Raw genomic sequence first — 18,431 nt, forward strand, 5'->3', positions numbered from 1 at the left:
CCTTTATAGTATAATAATAAGATATCTCCTTTATAGCATAATAAGATATTAAAAGGATCCCACTGGAAATAAGTCTCTCTATTTTGGATTATCCTAGGTTCTCTACATATATTCTGCTATGTGTGATAATTATAATCTATGTAACTATTTGTGTATACCTGAATAAACTTACTTAAATTGTAAATTGTTTACGGTAATTTTTACCACTGATCTTTCATTGCTTGCTAATTTTAAGCCTGCCCATTTATGAATATGAATATGACTTATTTCAATAATAATAATAATAATAATAATAATAATAATAATAATAATAATAATAATAATAATAATAATAATAATAATAATAATAATAATAATAATAATAATAATAATAACACTCATTTTTTACAAGTACATAATACAACTTACGTAGACATAGCTAACATCAGTTATATATTAAATAAAAATCCCCTTGTTATGCGGAGCATTTCTGGCAAATTAGGTTAATTTTGTTTCCCAGGATGCGACCCACACCAGTCGACTAACACCCAGGTACCTATTTACTGACCTGGCAGCTAGGTCAGGTGGACCACCTTGCCTAAGTCCCGGCAGAGAGGGACACCTACACCCCTAACTCGAGTGTAGTAACCGGCTTCACTGCTAAATCGTTAAATATCCGCAGAGCGTAACAATAGAGGTGATGACTGGTGATGCTCGTGTGATGTAGTCAGCCAGTAAGATAACACGAAGACAAGCCTCCCCAAAAAAAAAAAAAAAACGGAAAATATTTATCACCGATGTCCAGGGGAGATCGAGACACCCCCCACACCACCAAGGATGTCGCAGGAGTAGACGCAGTCAGTCCCTCAGGTGTTCACTGTTGACAGAAATTTCGTTCGTGTAGTTGTAATCCGGCTGGACTGACAGCATTTTTATTTTATTTTTTTTCTACATCAGTTACCCAATGAATCTTAACTAGTCATAAGTTTGCCTGTGATACTCCAATTGTGGAAAATACTGTATATATTTTCCGGAAATACGGTAATTTATAGGTAAATAGATGGCCTATACTGTATTTAATAATATTTGTCATAGAAAACGGAAAGCCTACGTCTGGGCAGGAGACTCGCCATCTTGGTTTTGAATTTTGTACAAACGTTGGTGTAATGGGAAGAATTTTTCGTGCTCTAGAGGTTAAAATTGTGTTGACACCTCTCAAATAGGAGGCGAAATTGGTGGATGTGCATTCCTGCATAACTTGAGATATCAGACGACTGGACAAGACAGCTCCAGGAACCTCAGATAAGCTCTCTAGATTTGTGTGTAATTCTGGCCAGCATTATTTTCATAGATTTAGTTAGTGAGGTTTTCTGGGTATGATACACATTAATCTCCAGTCAAATTGGTGAGTGATATTAAGATATATTTTCTTTCTGTTATGTAATTGTATATATCTATAATTATTCTTTAATTTTTAATATACAGTCCACAAATTTATATATTTACCAGTATTCCTGGTGTATGTATATTTCATTTAATTAATAGGTCCAGAGCAACTTGTGGTTATGACAGTGGTAGGTATCGAAGGGGGACATTTTTTGCTACCTAGGTGTCCCAAATTCCTACTTGTCTATGTAACATTGATAAATAATAATTATCTTTGTTATTATTTACTGTTATGTACATAATTAGTTACATTCAGATAAATGCGATTTTCCACACCAATACAGGAGCTTCAAAAGAAACTATATATTGTACAAAAAGAAAACCATTCACGTTGCTAAATTTACGAAGTGTAATGCAGTTACTTAGCCTTAATACCAATATATACTCCTTCATCTGTACCAATATAGAGTTTCGAATTGATCTTATTCTGCCCGAAATGCCTAGTCATGCTAGGTGCGATAGTGGCCCCCTCTGTAATTAGTTCTATATAATATGTAAACCACACAATATGTTAACTCCACATTGTAATTTTTATAGAGAATAAATTTTATTTTATTTTATTTTATTTAACATGAAAAGGACCCCAATGGAAATAATTCACTTTGACTTTTTTGGGGGTTATGCTGGTAGATAATAATCTACGCATAGGCTGATATGTATGATAATTTATGTAACTGTATTTATGTGTACTTGTACCTGAATAAACGTACTAACTTTACTAATTTACTTTACTTATTTTACGTACTTAGTAAGATGGCAGGTCCAGAGTAAGTTTAGACAGGTGATCCCTGTGCGCGCCAGATCTTGTAAACACAGCGACCTGCTCAACCTACTGTCATCCTCTCTTCTTCCTGTTATTTAAGAAGAAATATCGTAAGGCGGACCTACTGTTCGGGTGACCAATAAGTCAGTTGGATGTAGAAGTGTGGGGTGTGGTTGGAGATCACAAGAAGCTGCTGCGGATGTTAGTATTTGCTTATATCTCCCGCCACCATGGGCATCCAGGGTCTCCTGCCCTTCCTGAAGAAGGCCTCGAGGGAGGCCAACCTCAGGGAGTTCAAGGGTCAGACGGCCGCCGTCGACGCCTACTGCTGGCTCCACAAGGGTGCTTTTTCCTGTGCAGAGAAACTCGTGCGTGGAGAACCTACCGATGGGTAAGATAAGATTTGTTGGGATTATTAACCCGGGGAAGGGTTAGCCACGCAGGATAGCCCAGTAAAGTCGGTGTGTCATCTGGGACTGTCTGTCTTATTTTCATTGGAGTCCTTTAACCTTGTCTCCTGAGCGGCTCTTATCCATATTGACCGCAGTTTGTAATATGGAGATAAAAACTAAGCAGCATACGCTAATTGAGGCCTTATCAAAGATATATAAAGTTAGTGTAACTTTAGGACTTATTAGTTATACGTCTTGGGTTCACTGCACCTATTGTTACATGGGTGTGAAACCTGGGCTTTAAATGTTGCAGAAAGGAGGAGCCTAAAAGCAGTGACACGTACGCACCTAGTTGTGGTTGCAGGAGTCGAGTCATAGATCCTGGCCCCGCCTCTTCACTGGTCGCTACTAGGTCACTCTCCCCGCACCATGAGCGTTATCATACCTCTGCTTAAAGCTATGTATGGATCCCGCCTCCACTACATCGCTTCCCAAACTAATCCACTTCCTGACTACTCTGTGGCTGAAGAAACATTTCCTAACATCCCTGTCATTCATCTGTGTCTTCAACTTCCAACTGTGTCCCCTTGTTGCTGTGTTCCATCTCTGGAACATTTTGTCTCTGTCCACCTTGTAAATTCCTCTCAGTATTTTGTATGTCGTTATCATGTCCCCCCCTATCTCTCCTGTCCTCTAGTGCCGTCAGGTCGATTTCCCTTAACCTCTCCTCGTAGGACATATCTCTTAGCTCTGGGACTAGTCTTGTTGCAAACCTTTGCACTTTCTCTAGTTTCTTTACGTGCTTGGCTTGGTGTGGGTTCCAAACTGGTGCAGCATACTCCAATATGGGCCTAACGTACATGGTGTACAGGGTCCTGAATGATTCCTTATTAAGATGTCGGAATGCTGTTCTTAGGTTTTCTAGGCGCCCATATGCTGCAGCAGTTATCTGGTTGGTGTGCCTCAGGAGATGTGCCTGGTGTTATGCTCACCCCAAGATCCTTTTCCTTGAGTGAGGTTTGTAGTCTCGGTCCCCCTAGACTGTACTCCGTCTGCAATCTTCTTTGCCCTTCCCCAATCTTCATGACTTTGCACTTGGTGGGGTTGAACTTCAGGAGCCAATTGCTGGACCAGGTCTGCAGCCTGTCCAGATCCCTGTGTAGTTCTTCCTGGTCCTCGTCCAATTGAATTCTTCTCATCAACTTCGCATCATCTGTAAACGGACACTTCAGAGTCTATTCCTTCTGTCATGTCGTAGCTCAATTGGTAGCGCACTCAGCTCACACACTGAGGTCTGGAAATTGAATCCCCGGTGCGGCTGGAAAACATCAGGATGTGTTTCCTTAAGACACCTACTGTCCATGTTCACCCATCAGAATAATGGGTATCTGTGTGTTAGTTAACTTGTGTGGGTTGCATCCTGGGACAACATTCACCTAATTTGCCTGAAATGCTCTGCATAACAAGCAGCTTTCTATAACGTAGTATGTCATTGATGTCAGCTAGGCTTGTATACCTTGTACATGTACTTATAGAAATATTTTTTTTTTTCCAACAAGTCACCCATCTCCCACCGAGGCAGGGTGACCCAAAAAGAAAGAAAATCCCCAAAAAGAAAATACTTTCATCATCATTCAACACTTTCACCTCACTCATACATAATCACAGTTTTTGCAGAGGTGCCCAGATACAACAGTTTAGAAGCATATATAAAGATATATAACATATCTCTACAAACTGCCAATATCCCAAGCCCCTCCTTTAAAATGCAGGCATTGTACTTCCCATTTCCAGGACTCAAGTCTGGCTATGTAAAAATAACCGGTTTCCCTGAATCCCTTCACTAAATATTACCCTGCTCACACTCCAACAGCTCGTCAGGTCCCAAAAACCATTCGTCTCCATTCACTCCTATCTAACACGCTCATACGTGTTATTATTATTATTATATTATTATACTGTATTATCATTATATTATTATAGAACTAGTTGATCAAGCTGTGATCCACCACGAGGCCTGGTCATGGACTGGGCTGCAAGAGCATTAACCCCTGAAACACCCTCCAAGTATACTCCAGGTATTTGAGGATGATGTGTGGTGTGAACATTATGCTGAAAATTCAGACACTGGAGACTAGAAGATGGGGGGGGGCCTTTGCCAGAGGGTTTTTGAGGTGGTTTGGGCAGTTAGAGAGGATGGAGCAGAACAGAATGACAAAGAGGGTATATAACTCTAGGGTGAAAGAAAGGAGAGGTTGAGGTTATCCCTCGAAGGACTGGAGGGTGTGGATATGGGAGGTTATGGGAGGCTTGAATATCCATTAAGCTCAGAATGAGTAGAATCAAGTGGACTTCATGACTTGACGTGAAGGATAACATTTATGGAGGGATTCAGGGAAACAGTTGGTCCTGGGGGTGGAAAGTACAGTGCTTACACTCTAAAGGAGGGTGATGCTGTTGCAGTTTGGAGAGTAATCTGAACTGTAATGTCAACACTTCTGGCAAGACAGCAATTGTGTGAATGATGATGAATATGTTTTTCCTCTTTTATGTGGGGAGGGGAGGGTCAGCCTACATCTATGTGAGATGACTACTGTGTTAAAGTAACTACAGTAAACACATTTATAACTTAGGCAGTAAATGATTAATGCAGTTGCAGTATCTTCTAGTGTGAAGTCATGCCTCACTGTTAATGTGTAGTGTTGATGCTGGACAGTTTATATGCTATATAAAATTTAAGTACCTTCATGAAAATGTGCATATAGTAAATAAAAAGTCATAGGATGAAAGTTGGTTTGATAAGACCAGTACATGACTGTCAGGCCCTAGTATATACTGTATTATTAATATTTTTATAAATATTTCAGGACAGAATCTAAATTTAAGTAAATTTTGGGATAATTTGGGATAATTTGGATGATTCTTGCAAGTCATATTATTTTGTTTTTCTTCTTTTCTCAGACATGTGATCTATGTTTTGAAGCAGATCAATCAGTTGCTGAACAATGATATCAAACCAATCTTAGTGTTTGATGGCTGTCATCTACCTTCCAAGGCTGTCACTGAGACTAAACGCAGAGAGTAAGACTTTTTTTTTTTTTAATTAGTATTAATAATAATAAGTACTCTTCTGCACAATTGCTCATGAAAGATTAATTAACCTCTATATCTTGAGCTTGAATAGTAAAGAATAGGGTCAGCTATTATATAATTATAGATTTTAATGAGCAATAACTTTAGTGTTATACGTATATAATTTCCGAGTCAGCACTCTTAGATCAATCAGAATTTGGGCATTACTTGTTATAGTGTCTGGATTCCATTCAATTATTCATGTAAATAATATACTATTACATGTTTTTTTAGCACTTTTTTTTGTGAATATAGCAATGCAAACTCAGATGTTCATGATACATACTGGATACTTGTTTGTGTAGTGTTCCTTTATTACTGTGTTACAGTATACATACTACAGAAAACTGTTTTTATTGTTCTCAAAAGTACTAAATCCATATGGAACATTCAGTGCTTTGTACTGTTCTTTCTTTCAACGCACCAGCTGTATCCCACCGAGGCGGGGTGGCCCAAAAAGAAAAACGAAAGTTTCTCCTTTTGCATTTAGTAATGTATACAGGAGAAGGGGCTACTAGCCCCTTGCTCCTGGAATTTTAGTCGACTCTTACAAAACGCATGGCTTACAGAGGAAGAATTCTGTTCCACTTCCCCATGGAGATAAGTGGAAATAAACAAGAAAAAGAACTAGTAAGAAAAATAGAAGAAAACTCTGAAAGGTCTGTATATATATGCTTGTACATGCATGTGTAGTGTGACCTTATTGTAAGCAGAAGTAGCAAAACCTACCTGAAATCTTGCATGTTTGAAACAGAAAAAAGACACCAGCAATCCTACCATCATGTAAAACAATTACAGGCTTTCATTTTACACTCAATTGGCAGGACAGTAGTTCCTTCCTGGGGGGTTGCTGTCTACCAACCTGCTACCTAGGTTTCTACTGTTCTGTTGTATTAAATTTCATAAAATGAGATTTTTTAATTTATGGAGATAAATAATAAATCCCTAGGTAGTAGATTGGTAGACAGCAACCACCCAGGGAGGTACTACCGTCCTGTCAAGTGAGTGTAAAATGAAAGCCTGTAATTGTTTTACATGATGGTAGGATTGCTGGTGTCCTTTTTTTCTGTCTCATGAACATGCAAGATTTCAGGTACGTCTTGCTACTTCTACTTACACTTAGGTCACACTACACATACATGTATAAGCGTATATATACATACCCCTCTGGGTTTTCTTCTATTTTCTTTCTAGTTCTTGTTCTTGTTTATTTCCTCTTATCTCCATGGGGAAGTGAAACAGAATTCTTCCTCCGTAAGCCATGCGTGTTGTAAGAGGCGACTAAAATGCCGGGAGCAAGGGGTTAGTAACCCCTTCTCCTGTATATATTACTAAATTTAAAAGGAGAAACTTTCGTTTTTCCTTTTGGGCCACCCCGCCTCGGTGGGATACGGCCGGTTTGTTGAAAGAAAGAAAGAAATAATAAATCCAAATACATTATTATTCAGGAAATTTAATAAAATGAAGATAAGATGTTTTGTACTGTACAGTGTACATAGTTTTAGCCTTGGACATCCAGCTAAGAAGGTGCCTCAATGCTGACAAGGGGCTCATTATTCAGGAAACCAGATGTTTCCTGTCACTGGATCAAACCTTATTGTCTCCTATTTCCCAGGTGCTACATGACCCATTCTGGTTTAATGCTTCCCTGATTAAAGCAAATAAAAATAGCCTTGAGCATTAAAGTTTAAATTTCATTTTTTACATTAAATACTTACCAATACCAACATTCGTGATTTTGACAAAATACCGCATTGAAAATTAACCCTTAAAATGTCCAAATGTACATCTACGTCCACGTGCGGGGGGCTCCGAACGTAGATCTACGCTTTTTTTTTTTTTTACATGCTTTCAAATGGGGAAAATCAAGGTCGGAGTGCTACACACATGAACATAGATCTACATTTTGACAGTTTAAGGGCTAATAGATGATGAACACCTGAGCGCTTCCATGCATTTGCACACTTTCTTGGACAAACTAGCAAGTTCCTCTTCTTCTTCTTCTGTTGGGTTTCAGGGCCACTGACAGCATACGCCGTATCGAGCCCGGCCGTCCAGTGTTAGGAGAGGGGACCTCGACCAAAGTGGAAGAATGTTTTGATTAGGAACTGCATATTATATGTCCCTGATATGCCCTGAAGCCAGCAGGAAGGAGCAGGTACAGGCCAATATCTCCTGACGGTCCAGAGGGCGAAACCCCTCCCCGTTGAGAAGGAGAGGTAGAGTGAAAGTGTGCACCCCAAGCGCGCGCAAGGTTGCAGGGAGAGTAGTCCGTGCAGAGTGGTAACGTGGGCACCACATCGTGAAGTATTCCACCGTCTCAGGCTGTGAGGGACACCATGGGCAGTACGGAGAGTCTGTCATCCAAAGGTGGTACAGATGAGCCGCCAGTCGTTAGTGCCCGACTCGAAGGCGAGTCAGTGCAACATCCACCGAGTGGTTGGAATGGTGAGCCCAAGGGCAGGGGGCCATTAAAAGATCGGACAGAGCCCAATGCTGAAGAAGAAAGGGAATGTGCCAGGCCCTCCTGCCACTGATGGCAGATTCCCTTCCAAAGAGCCCTTGTGAAATCACTGTGGCCCAGGGCAAGAGGGATAATAGTAGGAAGCGTGTGTGCGAGGGAGGCCGCTCGATCCGCCACTTCATTGCCCTGGATTCCAACATGGGCAGGTACTCACTGAAGGGAGATGCTTCAACCTGGGATTCGCAAGAAGCGCAGGGGAGATTGCGTCCGACGAACGAGGATGCATAGTGACCATGGACGGGCAGAGCACAAAAGCGCCAGGGAGGATTGGGAATCAGAGAAGAGAACCAATGGCTGTGGGGGAATGTGATCTAGGACAAAAGCCAGAGCCTGGTGAATGGTGTGTGCAAATGCACATAAGCACTGAGATATTTATTTTCTGTTCATTTTTCAATGTAATATTTTTTAATGTTTATAGTCTTGCATTTTATAGTGATTTTTTTCATTCAAGAGTATGTAATAGTTGCAAATAGTGTAGTGCTGCAGTTATAATAGTGTCTCTTACTTTTTGCAGTAGACAGTTTCAGACTCGTGGAAACTGTATAGTGCTGAACTGAACTCACGCACTGTTACATTTCCATCATAGAAATGCTGTTAAGATTTGGATGTGCTTCTACTGTGTGATAGATTGGTTGGCTCTAAGATCTTTTTACCTTTATAAATTTTGCCATACTTTTTTTTTTATGAATTGTTGACAGTGGGTCCAAAGAGTTATTATTCCAACTTAGAGGGATTGGGAATCACTTACACTTAAGTCCGGAACTACATAGTTTCACATCTTGTCTCATCTCCTATTGGAAGGGTTTTGGGGCAATCTGATTGGTTATTTGAGGATGACAAATGAGTTCCGCTATTGGTTAGGGGCGGTTTTAACAATTTCACGTATCTGGTTTGGGCTCTGGAACCTTTAATTATGTGGTCCTCTAACAGGACCCTGGAATACTAATGAGTCAATCCCTCATAATTATAATCATCAATACATTTTATGAATCGCATTGTTTTCATACTGTAAATGTATATTGTACATACAAAATTACTAGAAGTGGGACATAGCACATTAACAAATTCACATAACTGAACTCTCATAATATAAGGGGTAAGTCACCCTGTACTGTAGAAGAATTACAACTTGTAAAGCTTCAGCAAAGATTTGACGAATGCACTAATGGATAAAATGCTATTATAGAAACCGTGAGCGAAATCGCAAGAAGGCAAAACAGTTGTTGAGAGAAGGAAAGATTCGAGAAGCTAAAGAATGCTTCCAGCGCTGTGTTGAAGTGACCTCGGAGATGGCATCAGATGTCATAAAGGCGTGCCGTGCAAGGAATGTTGACATAATAGGTAAGCCAGTAAATAATTTGCATTCCTTATCAAATAACAGAGGCCCAGCTTCTAATTCATTATGCTGAACAATTCTTTTAACCTGTATTGTCCTTGTCCTTGTCCTTGTCTATCATTCCTTCAGTTCATGTACGTACCTAGCATCATCCTTAATATATCGCTAATTAAATTATTTTATTGAATTACTAAATACCTCCACTATTTTAAAAACTGTATTCTTATTCTTATATACATGTACTTGTAATCATAATTTAGTTTTAAGGTTGTCTGAAATGCTTTATGTATTAAAGGACTTTCTATGAAGTAGATACTGTGTATGTTAGTCACCTTAATTGTATAATATACTGTGCTCTACTTTATAGAAATAAAGTTTGTTTATTTGTCTTTTTAATGCCTATACTTACTAAGATTTTGTTGAATATGCATTGCAGTTACTGGAAGGTTTTTCTTTTAATAACATTACATTTTGCGTGCTGCAGGATTCAGTGTGAGGCATCACAAAACAATGATGCCGTCAGCATCTCCACCTTGGTAACAGCAACCTTAAAACACACTTTATTATTTTTGCATAAATAATTTTTAAGATTGCTTTTACCTAAGATCAGATTTTGACCTCTGCATTTGTCTTGCGATGTGAAGTCTAGGGAAACTTCTGTCATTGAATTAAATACTTATGATTAACCTTGTAATGATAATAATAATAATAATAATAATTTCAACAGAGATGTATTATTATTATTATTCATGCTATTAGGTTCATGAAGAAATATAATTGTGCAATTAACTGTACTTCATAGGGAAGTGGAAAAGAATTCTTCCTCCGTAAGCCGTGTGTGTTATAAGAGGGGACTAGTAACCCCTTCTCTTGTATACATTGCTAAATTTAAAAGGAGAAACTTTGGTTTTTCTTTTAAGGTCACCCTGCCTTGGTGGGATACAGCCAGTTCATTGAAAGAAGAAAGAGTAACCTTGTCTCCAGGAGCTTCCTTCTCTGCATACGTTTCCACTATTCTAGTATTAAATTATATATGTTGCTTGAATCCAATATAATATCGCACAGATTGCTGTCAAGGCAGAACCAATTTTGATAATGCATAAGATGAAATTTAGTAAAAGTGTGCTGTACAGTGGACCCCCGGTATTCAATGGCATTGGTATCCGATCGAAAACCCGGTATTCGATGCGATTCGTATGAGACGTGTCCACGTGTGGCCTGAACTGCCCCGTGTGTGCCAGTGTTTACAAGCCAGCCAGTGTGCGCGCATCTAAGGATACATTCGGTACATTCCACATTATCACTGTTTTTGGTGCTTGTTTCTGCAAAATAAGTCACCATGGGCCCCAAGAAAGCTTCTAGTGCCAACCCTTCGAGAAAAAAGGTGCTAATGACTATTGAAGAAAGAGATAATTGCAAAGTACGAAAGTGGAGTGCGTGTGTCGGAGCTGGTCAGGTTGTATAGTAAACCCCAATCAACCATCTCTACTATAGTGACCAGGAAAACGGCAATCAAGGAAGCTGTTCTTGCAAAAGGTGCAACTGTGATTACGAAACAGCGACCACAAGTGTTAGAAAATGTTGAGAGACTGTTATTGGTGTGGATAAATGAAAAACAGATAGCAGGAGATAGCATCTCTCAAGCGATCATTTGTGAAAAGGCTAGGCAGTTGCATGATGATTTGGTAAAGAAATTGCCTGCAACTACTGCTGATGTGAGTGAATTTAAGGCCAGCAGAGGTTGGTTTGAAAGATTTAAGAGTCGTAGTGGCATACATAGTGTGATTAGGCATGGTGAGGCTGCCAGTTCAGACCAAAAAGCAGCTGAAAAATATGAGGGAATTCAAGGATTACACAGACAGTGAAGAATTTAAACCTGAACAAGTGTTTAATTGCAACGAAACAGGCCTGTTTTGGAAGAAAATGCCAAGCAGGACCTACATTACTCAGGAGGAAAAGGCACTCCCAGGACATAAGCCTATGAAAGACAGGCTTATTCTGTTGATGTGTGCCAATGCTAGTGGTGATTGCAAAGTGAAGCCTTTATTGGTGTATCACTCTGAAACTCCCAGAGTGTTCAGGAAAAACAATGTCCTCAAGGCTAATTTGTGTGCTGTGGAGGGCAAACAGTAAGGCATGGGTCACTAGGGACTTTTTCTATGACTGGTTACACCATGCATTTGCCCCCACTGAAAAATTACCTAATTGAAAAGAAATTAGACCTTAAGTGCCTCCTGGTATTAGACAATGCCCCTGGTCATCCTACAGACTTAGCAGAGCGACTTTCTGGGGACATGAGCTTCATTAAGGTCAAGTTTTTGCCTCCTAATACCACTCCTCTCCTGCAGCCCATGGACCAGCAAGTCATTTCCAACTTCAAGAAACTGTACACAAAAGCTATGTTTCAAAAGTACTTTATAGTGACCACAGAAACTCAACTGACTAAAAGAGTTTTGGAAGGATCACTTTAATATCCTCAATTGTATAAACTTTATAGGTAAGGCTTGGGAGCGAGTGACTAAGAGGACCTTGAACTCTGCTTGGAAAAAACTGTGGCCACAATTTGTAGACAAAAGGGATTTTGAAGGATTTGAGGCTAACCCTGAGAAGCCTATGCCAGTTGAGGAATCCATTGTGGCACTGGGGAAGTCCTTGGGGTTGGAGGTTAGTGGGGAGGATGTGGAAGAGTTGGTGGAGGAGGGCAATGAAGAACTAACCACTGATGAGCTGCTAGATCATCTTCAACAGCAAGAAGCCACACCTGAGGAAACTGCTTCGGAGGAGGGGATAGAGAAATTGAAGAAGTTGCCTACTTCAAAGATTAAGGAAATGTGTGCAATGTGGCTTTAAAGTGCAAACCTTTTTTGATGACAATCACCCTAACACAGCTATTGCAAGCCATGCTGGTGACTATTACACTGACAATGTTGTGAAACACTTTAGGAATGTCATAAAGGAACAGGAGGTATAGGCCACTATGGACAGATATGTTGTGCGACAGAAGTCCAGTGACTCTCAAGCTGGTCCTAGTGGCATTAAAAGAAGAAGGAAAGTAACCCCGGAAAAGGACTTGCTACCTCAAGTCCTAATGGAAGGGGATTCCCCTTCTGAACACTAACACCTCTCCCCTCCTCCCATCCCATCAGTCATCACCAGATCTTCATTAAAGGTAAGTGTCAATTATTCTATTGTTATTATTGTAATTATTCTATTGCATTAAACTTAATATTTCATGTGGTAAAAATTTTTTTTTCATACTTTTGGGTGTCTTGCACAGATTAATTTTATTTCCATTATTTCTTATGAGGAAAATTGATTCGCTTTTCGATATTTTCGGCTTTCGATGAGCTCTCGGGAATGGATTGATATCGAATACCGGGGGTCCACTGTATATTATTGCAGCTCGAAGGGTCATTTCAATTAGGTTGTTGGCACATTTCTGGCAAGACAGCTCTTGAATGAATGAATGTGTTTCCTTTTTGGGTCACCCTACTTTGGTGGGAAATGGTTGATGATGATACTGTCAGCTTGAATGGAGATAAATTTTGTATAAATAAACGTTAAATTTTTTTTTTTCTTGGCATACTGGCTGTATCCCACCAAGGCAGGGTGACCTTAAAAGAAAAACAAAAAATTTTCAAGTGTTTAGCCCATTCTGGCACCTCGTATACTTCTTGCAGTCACTCAAGCATTTCTGTAATAGATTATTATTACTCTATTGTTTTATTTGCCTGTGTTACTTTTGAAGCTAGGAAAATGGTTTATATTTAATTAATCTAGGAGTGGAAGCTGGTTTTGGTTGGTATTTTCACTCCTCTATATACTTACACAATGGTACCCCGAGTTTCGGCCATAATTCGTTCCAGAAGGCTGTTAGAGCGCCCTTACCGAATTTGTGCCCATAAGGAATAATGTAAATTAGATTAGTCCATTTCAGACCCCCCCAAAAATACTCTTAAAAAATCACTTAAAATAATACACTTGCATAATTGTTCGAGTTGGGAGCTGTATAAAACTTGGGGTACCACTGTATTTTATTGTTGTTGATGTACAGACAAGAACTGTGCATGTTTATATTTCAGTTGCACCATATGAAGCAGACGCTCAGCTGGCATTCCTCAACCTGTGTGGTATTGCCCAGGTGGTGATCACTGAGGACTCTGATCTTGTGCTTTTTGGATGCAAGGCAGTAAGTACATTTCCAGTTGATTGTCACCTTTACTAACATGGTGTTAGCATCTTTTGAATGATCTGTGTAATACAGTAAAACCTTAGTACTTGAACAGCTCTGTACTCGAACAATTCGGTATTCGAACGCTTTGTTTGGTAAACAAATCGCTTGGTAGTCGACTGTTTGCTCAGCACTCATCTAAACAAACACGACCTGCTAGAACTTCACTGTAAACTATTTCATGTTTCTTCACATTTTTTGGAGTTTTTTATATTTGTATAAGTCACCATGAGGGTTTAAGAGGGTTAGTGATAACAACCAACCAAAAAAGAAAATTGGTTGGGAAAAATTTGTTCTGTACTCGAACAGATTGGCACTCGAACAGCCTTCTGGAGGCAATTAAGTTTGGGTGCCGAGGCTCAAGTGTACTTTGCAGCACTGATAACTGGCAGAAGAAAACAGATTGTTGTTTTGTTTTAAAATTGATCAACTAGATAAGCACTTGACAACTGTAATTTCCCTATTTTTCTATTATTTAATGTAATGTCACTTACAAAGTACATTGCTATAATTGTATATTTTACTTAAATTTAATATCTATATTTTTACTTCTTTTCAACACAGTAGCTATCTACCAATGTAAAGTGACACAAAGAAGGAAAAGATACTCAGCTTTTCTCATTCAGATGAGTGGTATTGAATGACCCTCTGACTGCAACATCCCCGCTTCCCCTTCAGGGTGCAAGCAATGACCCTCCGAGTGCAATATTCTCATCCCCCTTCAGGTTGCAAGCACTGTGTACTTCCCACCTTCACGACTCTTAAGTCTAGCTAGCTGGTTTCCCTGACTCCCTGCATGAATGTTACCTTGCTCGTGCTTTGTTTTCCTCTTTTGCCGATACTGACTCTATATAAAAGGGATTTCCAATCATGTTAGGATTACAAGCAGTTGCAGATTTATTTGTAATTTCTAATGAATTTTTGCCCAAATTCGCTGTCTACCTAGGCCATTTTAAATGCTCTATGTAGTACTTGTACAGTATTTGAAAAGTATTTGTACATGTATTTCCAGTATCTCTGTCACCAATAATACCATTCATACATATCCACAGTGTCTGTTCAAATTGGACTCCAATGGTGGTGGTGTGATGGTTGAACAAGAAAAGCTTCATCTTGCTATGAATGTTCCACGAGACAAGTTTTTCTTTGACAAGTTTCGCAACATGTGCATCCTGTCGGGCTGTGATTATCTGCCATCCCTGCATGGAATTGGTCTGGCTAAGGCTTACAAATTCTTCAATGTTACTTCAAATCCAGATATTAACAATGTTAGTAAATACTAGGAATGGTCTTTCACAAGTTTTTGTAGTCCTTTACTATTTCTTTTCTCTTTTTATAAGCAGTGCTGTATGATCCTTTTTGGGTTTACTGTTTAACTTAATAATAATAATAATAATAATAATAATAATAATCATAATCATAATCATAATAATAATAATCATAATAATAATAATCATAATAATAATAATAAAAATAATAAAAAATAATAAAAATAATTTTTTTTTTAACAAGTTGGCCATCTCCCACCGAGGCAGGGTGACCCAAAAAGAAAGAAAATCTCCAAAGAGAAAATACTTTTATCATCATTCAACACTTTCACCTCACTCACACATAATCACTGTTTTTGCAAAGGTGCTCAGAATACAACAGTTTAGAAGCATATACATATAAAGATACACAACATATTCCTCCAAACTGCCAATATCCGAAATCCCTCCTTTAAAGTGCAGGCATTGTACTTCCCATTTCCAGGACTTTAGTTCAGCTATATAAAAATAACTGGTTTCCCTGAATCCCTTCACTAAATATAACCCTGCTCACACTCCAACAGCACATCAGGTCCCAAATACCATTCGTCTCAGTTCACTCCTATCTAACACGCTCATGCACGCTTGCTGGAAGTCCAAGCCCCTCGCCCACAAAACCTCCTTTACCACCTCCTCCCAACTTTTTCGAAGACAACCCCTACCCTGCCTTCCTTTCCCTACAGATTTATACGCTCTCCATGTCATTCTACTTTGATCCATTCTCTCTGAATGACCAAACCACCTCAACAACTCTTCAGCCCTTTGACTAATACTTTTATTAACTCCACATCTTCTCCTAATTTCCACACTCTGAATTCTCTGCATAATATTTACACCACACATTGCCCTTAGACAGGACATCTCCACTCCCTCCAACTGTCTCCTCGCTGCAGCATTTACAATCCAAGCTTCACACCCATATAAGAGTGTTGGTACCACTATACTTTCATACATTCTCTTCTTTGCCTCCATAGATAATGTTTTTTGTCTCCACAATGCACCACTCACCCTTTTTCCTTCATCAGTTCTTTGATTAACCTCATCTTCCATAAATCCATTCGCTGACATGTCAACTCCCAAATATCTGAAAACATTCACTTCTTCCATATTCCTCCTCTCCAATTTGATATCCAGTTTTTCTTTATCTAAATCATTTGATGCCTTCAGCACCTTACTCTCTTCTGTGTTCACTTTCACCTTTCTGCCTTTATGCACTCTCACAAACTCAGCCACTAACCTTTGCAATTTTTCTTTAGAATCTCCAATAAGCACAGTATGTTTAGGTAAGACACATATGCAACAGTTAGGTATCTTTATTTCGAAACGTTTCGCCTACACAGTAGGCTTCTTCAGTCGAGTACAGCAAAGTTGATAGAAGCAGAAGAGACTTGAAGACGATGTAATCAGTCCATCACCCTTAAAGTTTTGAGGTGGTCAGTCCCTCAGTCTGGAGAAGAGTATTGTTCCAGACAATGGAACAATGGATTGACCGCGGGTTCAATCCCGGCCGGGGTATGGTTTGTTTGCAATCGTGTCATTACGATTTCGTGAGTCATGTTGACGGCAGTGAAGGGACTTGAGCTAGAGTTCGTCACGGCCACGCTAGCTGGAGATTCGTCTGTAAAAACTTGCATTTGTGGTCACAGTGGTGCCTGTGCTAACCTTCCTATAGTGTAGAAATATACCTAGTTGGACGAATCTTATTGTGGCTAGCTGGTCTAGTGGCTAACGCGACGGGCTGGAGTTTTGAGACTCTGACCGCGGGTTCAATCCCGGCCGGGGTATGGTTTAAAACACTTGATCTGCACATCTCCTACCCACTCTAAAACCTCCTTGCTCATCTGCAATCCTACATTGTCTTACCTCTAATTCTTTCAATAATAACCCTACCATACACTTTTCCTGGTATACTCAGTAAACTAATTCCACTATAATTTTTAAAATCTGTTTTGTCCCCCTTCCTTTTATATAAAGGAACTATACATGCTTTCTGCCAGTCCCTAGGTACCTTCCCCTCTTTCATACATTTATTAAACAAAGATACCAAACACTCTAACACTATATATCCCCTTGCTTTTAACATTTCTGTCATGATCTCATCAGTTTCAGCTGCTTTTCCCTCTTTCATTCTATGCAATGCCTCATGCACCTCCCCCTCACTCACATCCTGCTCTTCTTCACTCCTAAAAGATGGCTTAACTCCTTGGCCAGTGCATGAAATTACCGCCTCGCTTTCTTCGTCGACATTTAAAAGTTCCTCAAAATATTCCTGCCATCTACCCAATACCTCCATCTCCCCATCTACTAACTCCCCGACTCTGTTTTTAACTGACAAATCCATTCATTCCCTAGGCCTTCTTAACTTGTTTAACTCACTCCAAATTTTTTTTTTTTTTTCAACAAACCGGCCGTATCCTACCAAGGCAGGGTGGCCCAAAAAGAAAAATGAAAGTATCTCTTTTTAAATTTAGTAATTTATATGGGAGAAGGGGTTACTAGCCCCTTGCTCCTGGCATTTTAGTCACCTCTTACAACACTAATTCTGTTCCACTTCTCCATGGAGATAAGAGGAAATAAACAAGAACAAGAACTAGAAAGAAAATAGAAGAAAACCCTGAGGGGTGTGTATATATATGCTTGTACATGTATGTGTAGTGTGACCTAAGTGTAAGTAGAAGTAGCAAGACGTACCTGAAATCTTGCATGTTTATGAGACAGAAAGATGGACACCAGCAATCCTACCATCATGTAAAACAATTTCATGCTTTCGTTTTACACTCACTTGGCAGGACGGTAGTACCTCCCCGGGCGGTTGCTGTCTACCAACCTACTACCTAGAAATTTTTTTTCTTATTTTCATTAAAATTTCTTGACATTGCCTCTCACACACTATCATCTGCTCTACTTTTGCACTCTTTCCCCACTCTCTTCATCTTTCTTTTACTCTCCATATACTCTGCTCTTCTTATAGCACTTCTGCTTTGTAAAAACCTCTCATAAGCTACCTTTTTCTCTTTTATTACACCCTGTACGTACTTCATCATTCCACCAGTCACTCCTCTTTCCTCCTGCACCCACCCTCCTATAACCACAAACTTCTGCCCCACATTCTAATACTGCATTTTTAAAACTATTCCAACCCTCTTCAACCCCCCACTACTCATACTTGCACCAGCCCACCTTTCTGCCAATAGTTGCTTATATCTCACCCGAACTTCCTCCTCCCTTAGTTTATACACTTTCACCTCTCTCTTATTTGTTGTTGCCATTTTCCTCTTGTCCCATCTACCTCTTACTCTAACTGTAGCTACAACTAAATAA

General features: G+C 39.5%; 1 protein-coding gene across 2 annotated transcripts in view; it reads left to right on the top strand.

Annotated features, from left to right (window-relative positions):
- The first annotated feature begins 2,193 nt into the window (after nt 1–2,193).
- tos (Exonuclease tos) overlaps nt 2,194–18,431 on the top strand; it is a 42,530-nt gene continuing 26,292 nt past the window's right edge. The window contains exons 1-6 of one of the 2 annotated variants that reach the window (XM_070087826.1): nt 2,441–2,579; nt 4,564–4,658; nt 5,542–5,661; nt 9,423–9,577; nt 13,655–13,761; nt 14,856–15,071. In XM_070087826.1, the coding sequence (XP_069943927.1) occupies nt 9,526–9,577; nt 13,655–13,761; nt 14,856–15,071 (375 nt within the window). In that variant the 5' untranslated portion in view covers nt 2,441–2,579; nt 4,564–4,658; nt 5,542–5,661; nt 9,423–9,525. Of the gene's footprint in view, nt 2,580–4,563; nt 4,659–5,541; nt 5,662–9,422; nt 9,578–13,654; nt 13,762–14,855; nt 15,072–18,431 lie in introns of both variants that reach the window. The other variant, XM_070087825.1, reaches the window with a different exon arrangement.

The sequence above is a fragment of the Cherax quadricarinatus genome, chromosome 23 (assembly GCF_038502225.1).
Source record: "Cherax quadricarinatus isolate ZL_2023a chromosome 23, ASM3850222v1, whole genome shotgun sequence".
Taxonomy (NCBI): domain Eukaryota; kingdom Metazoa; phylum Arthropoda; class Malacostraca; order Decapoda; family Parastacidae; genus Cherax; species Cherax quadricarinatus.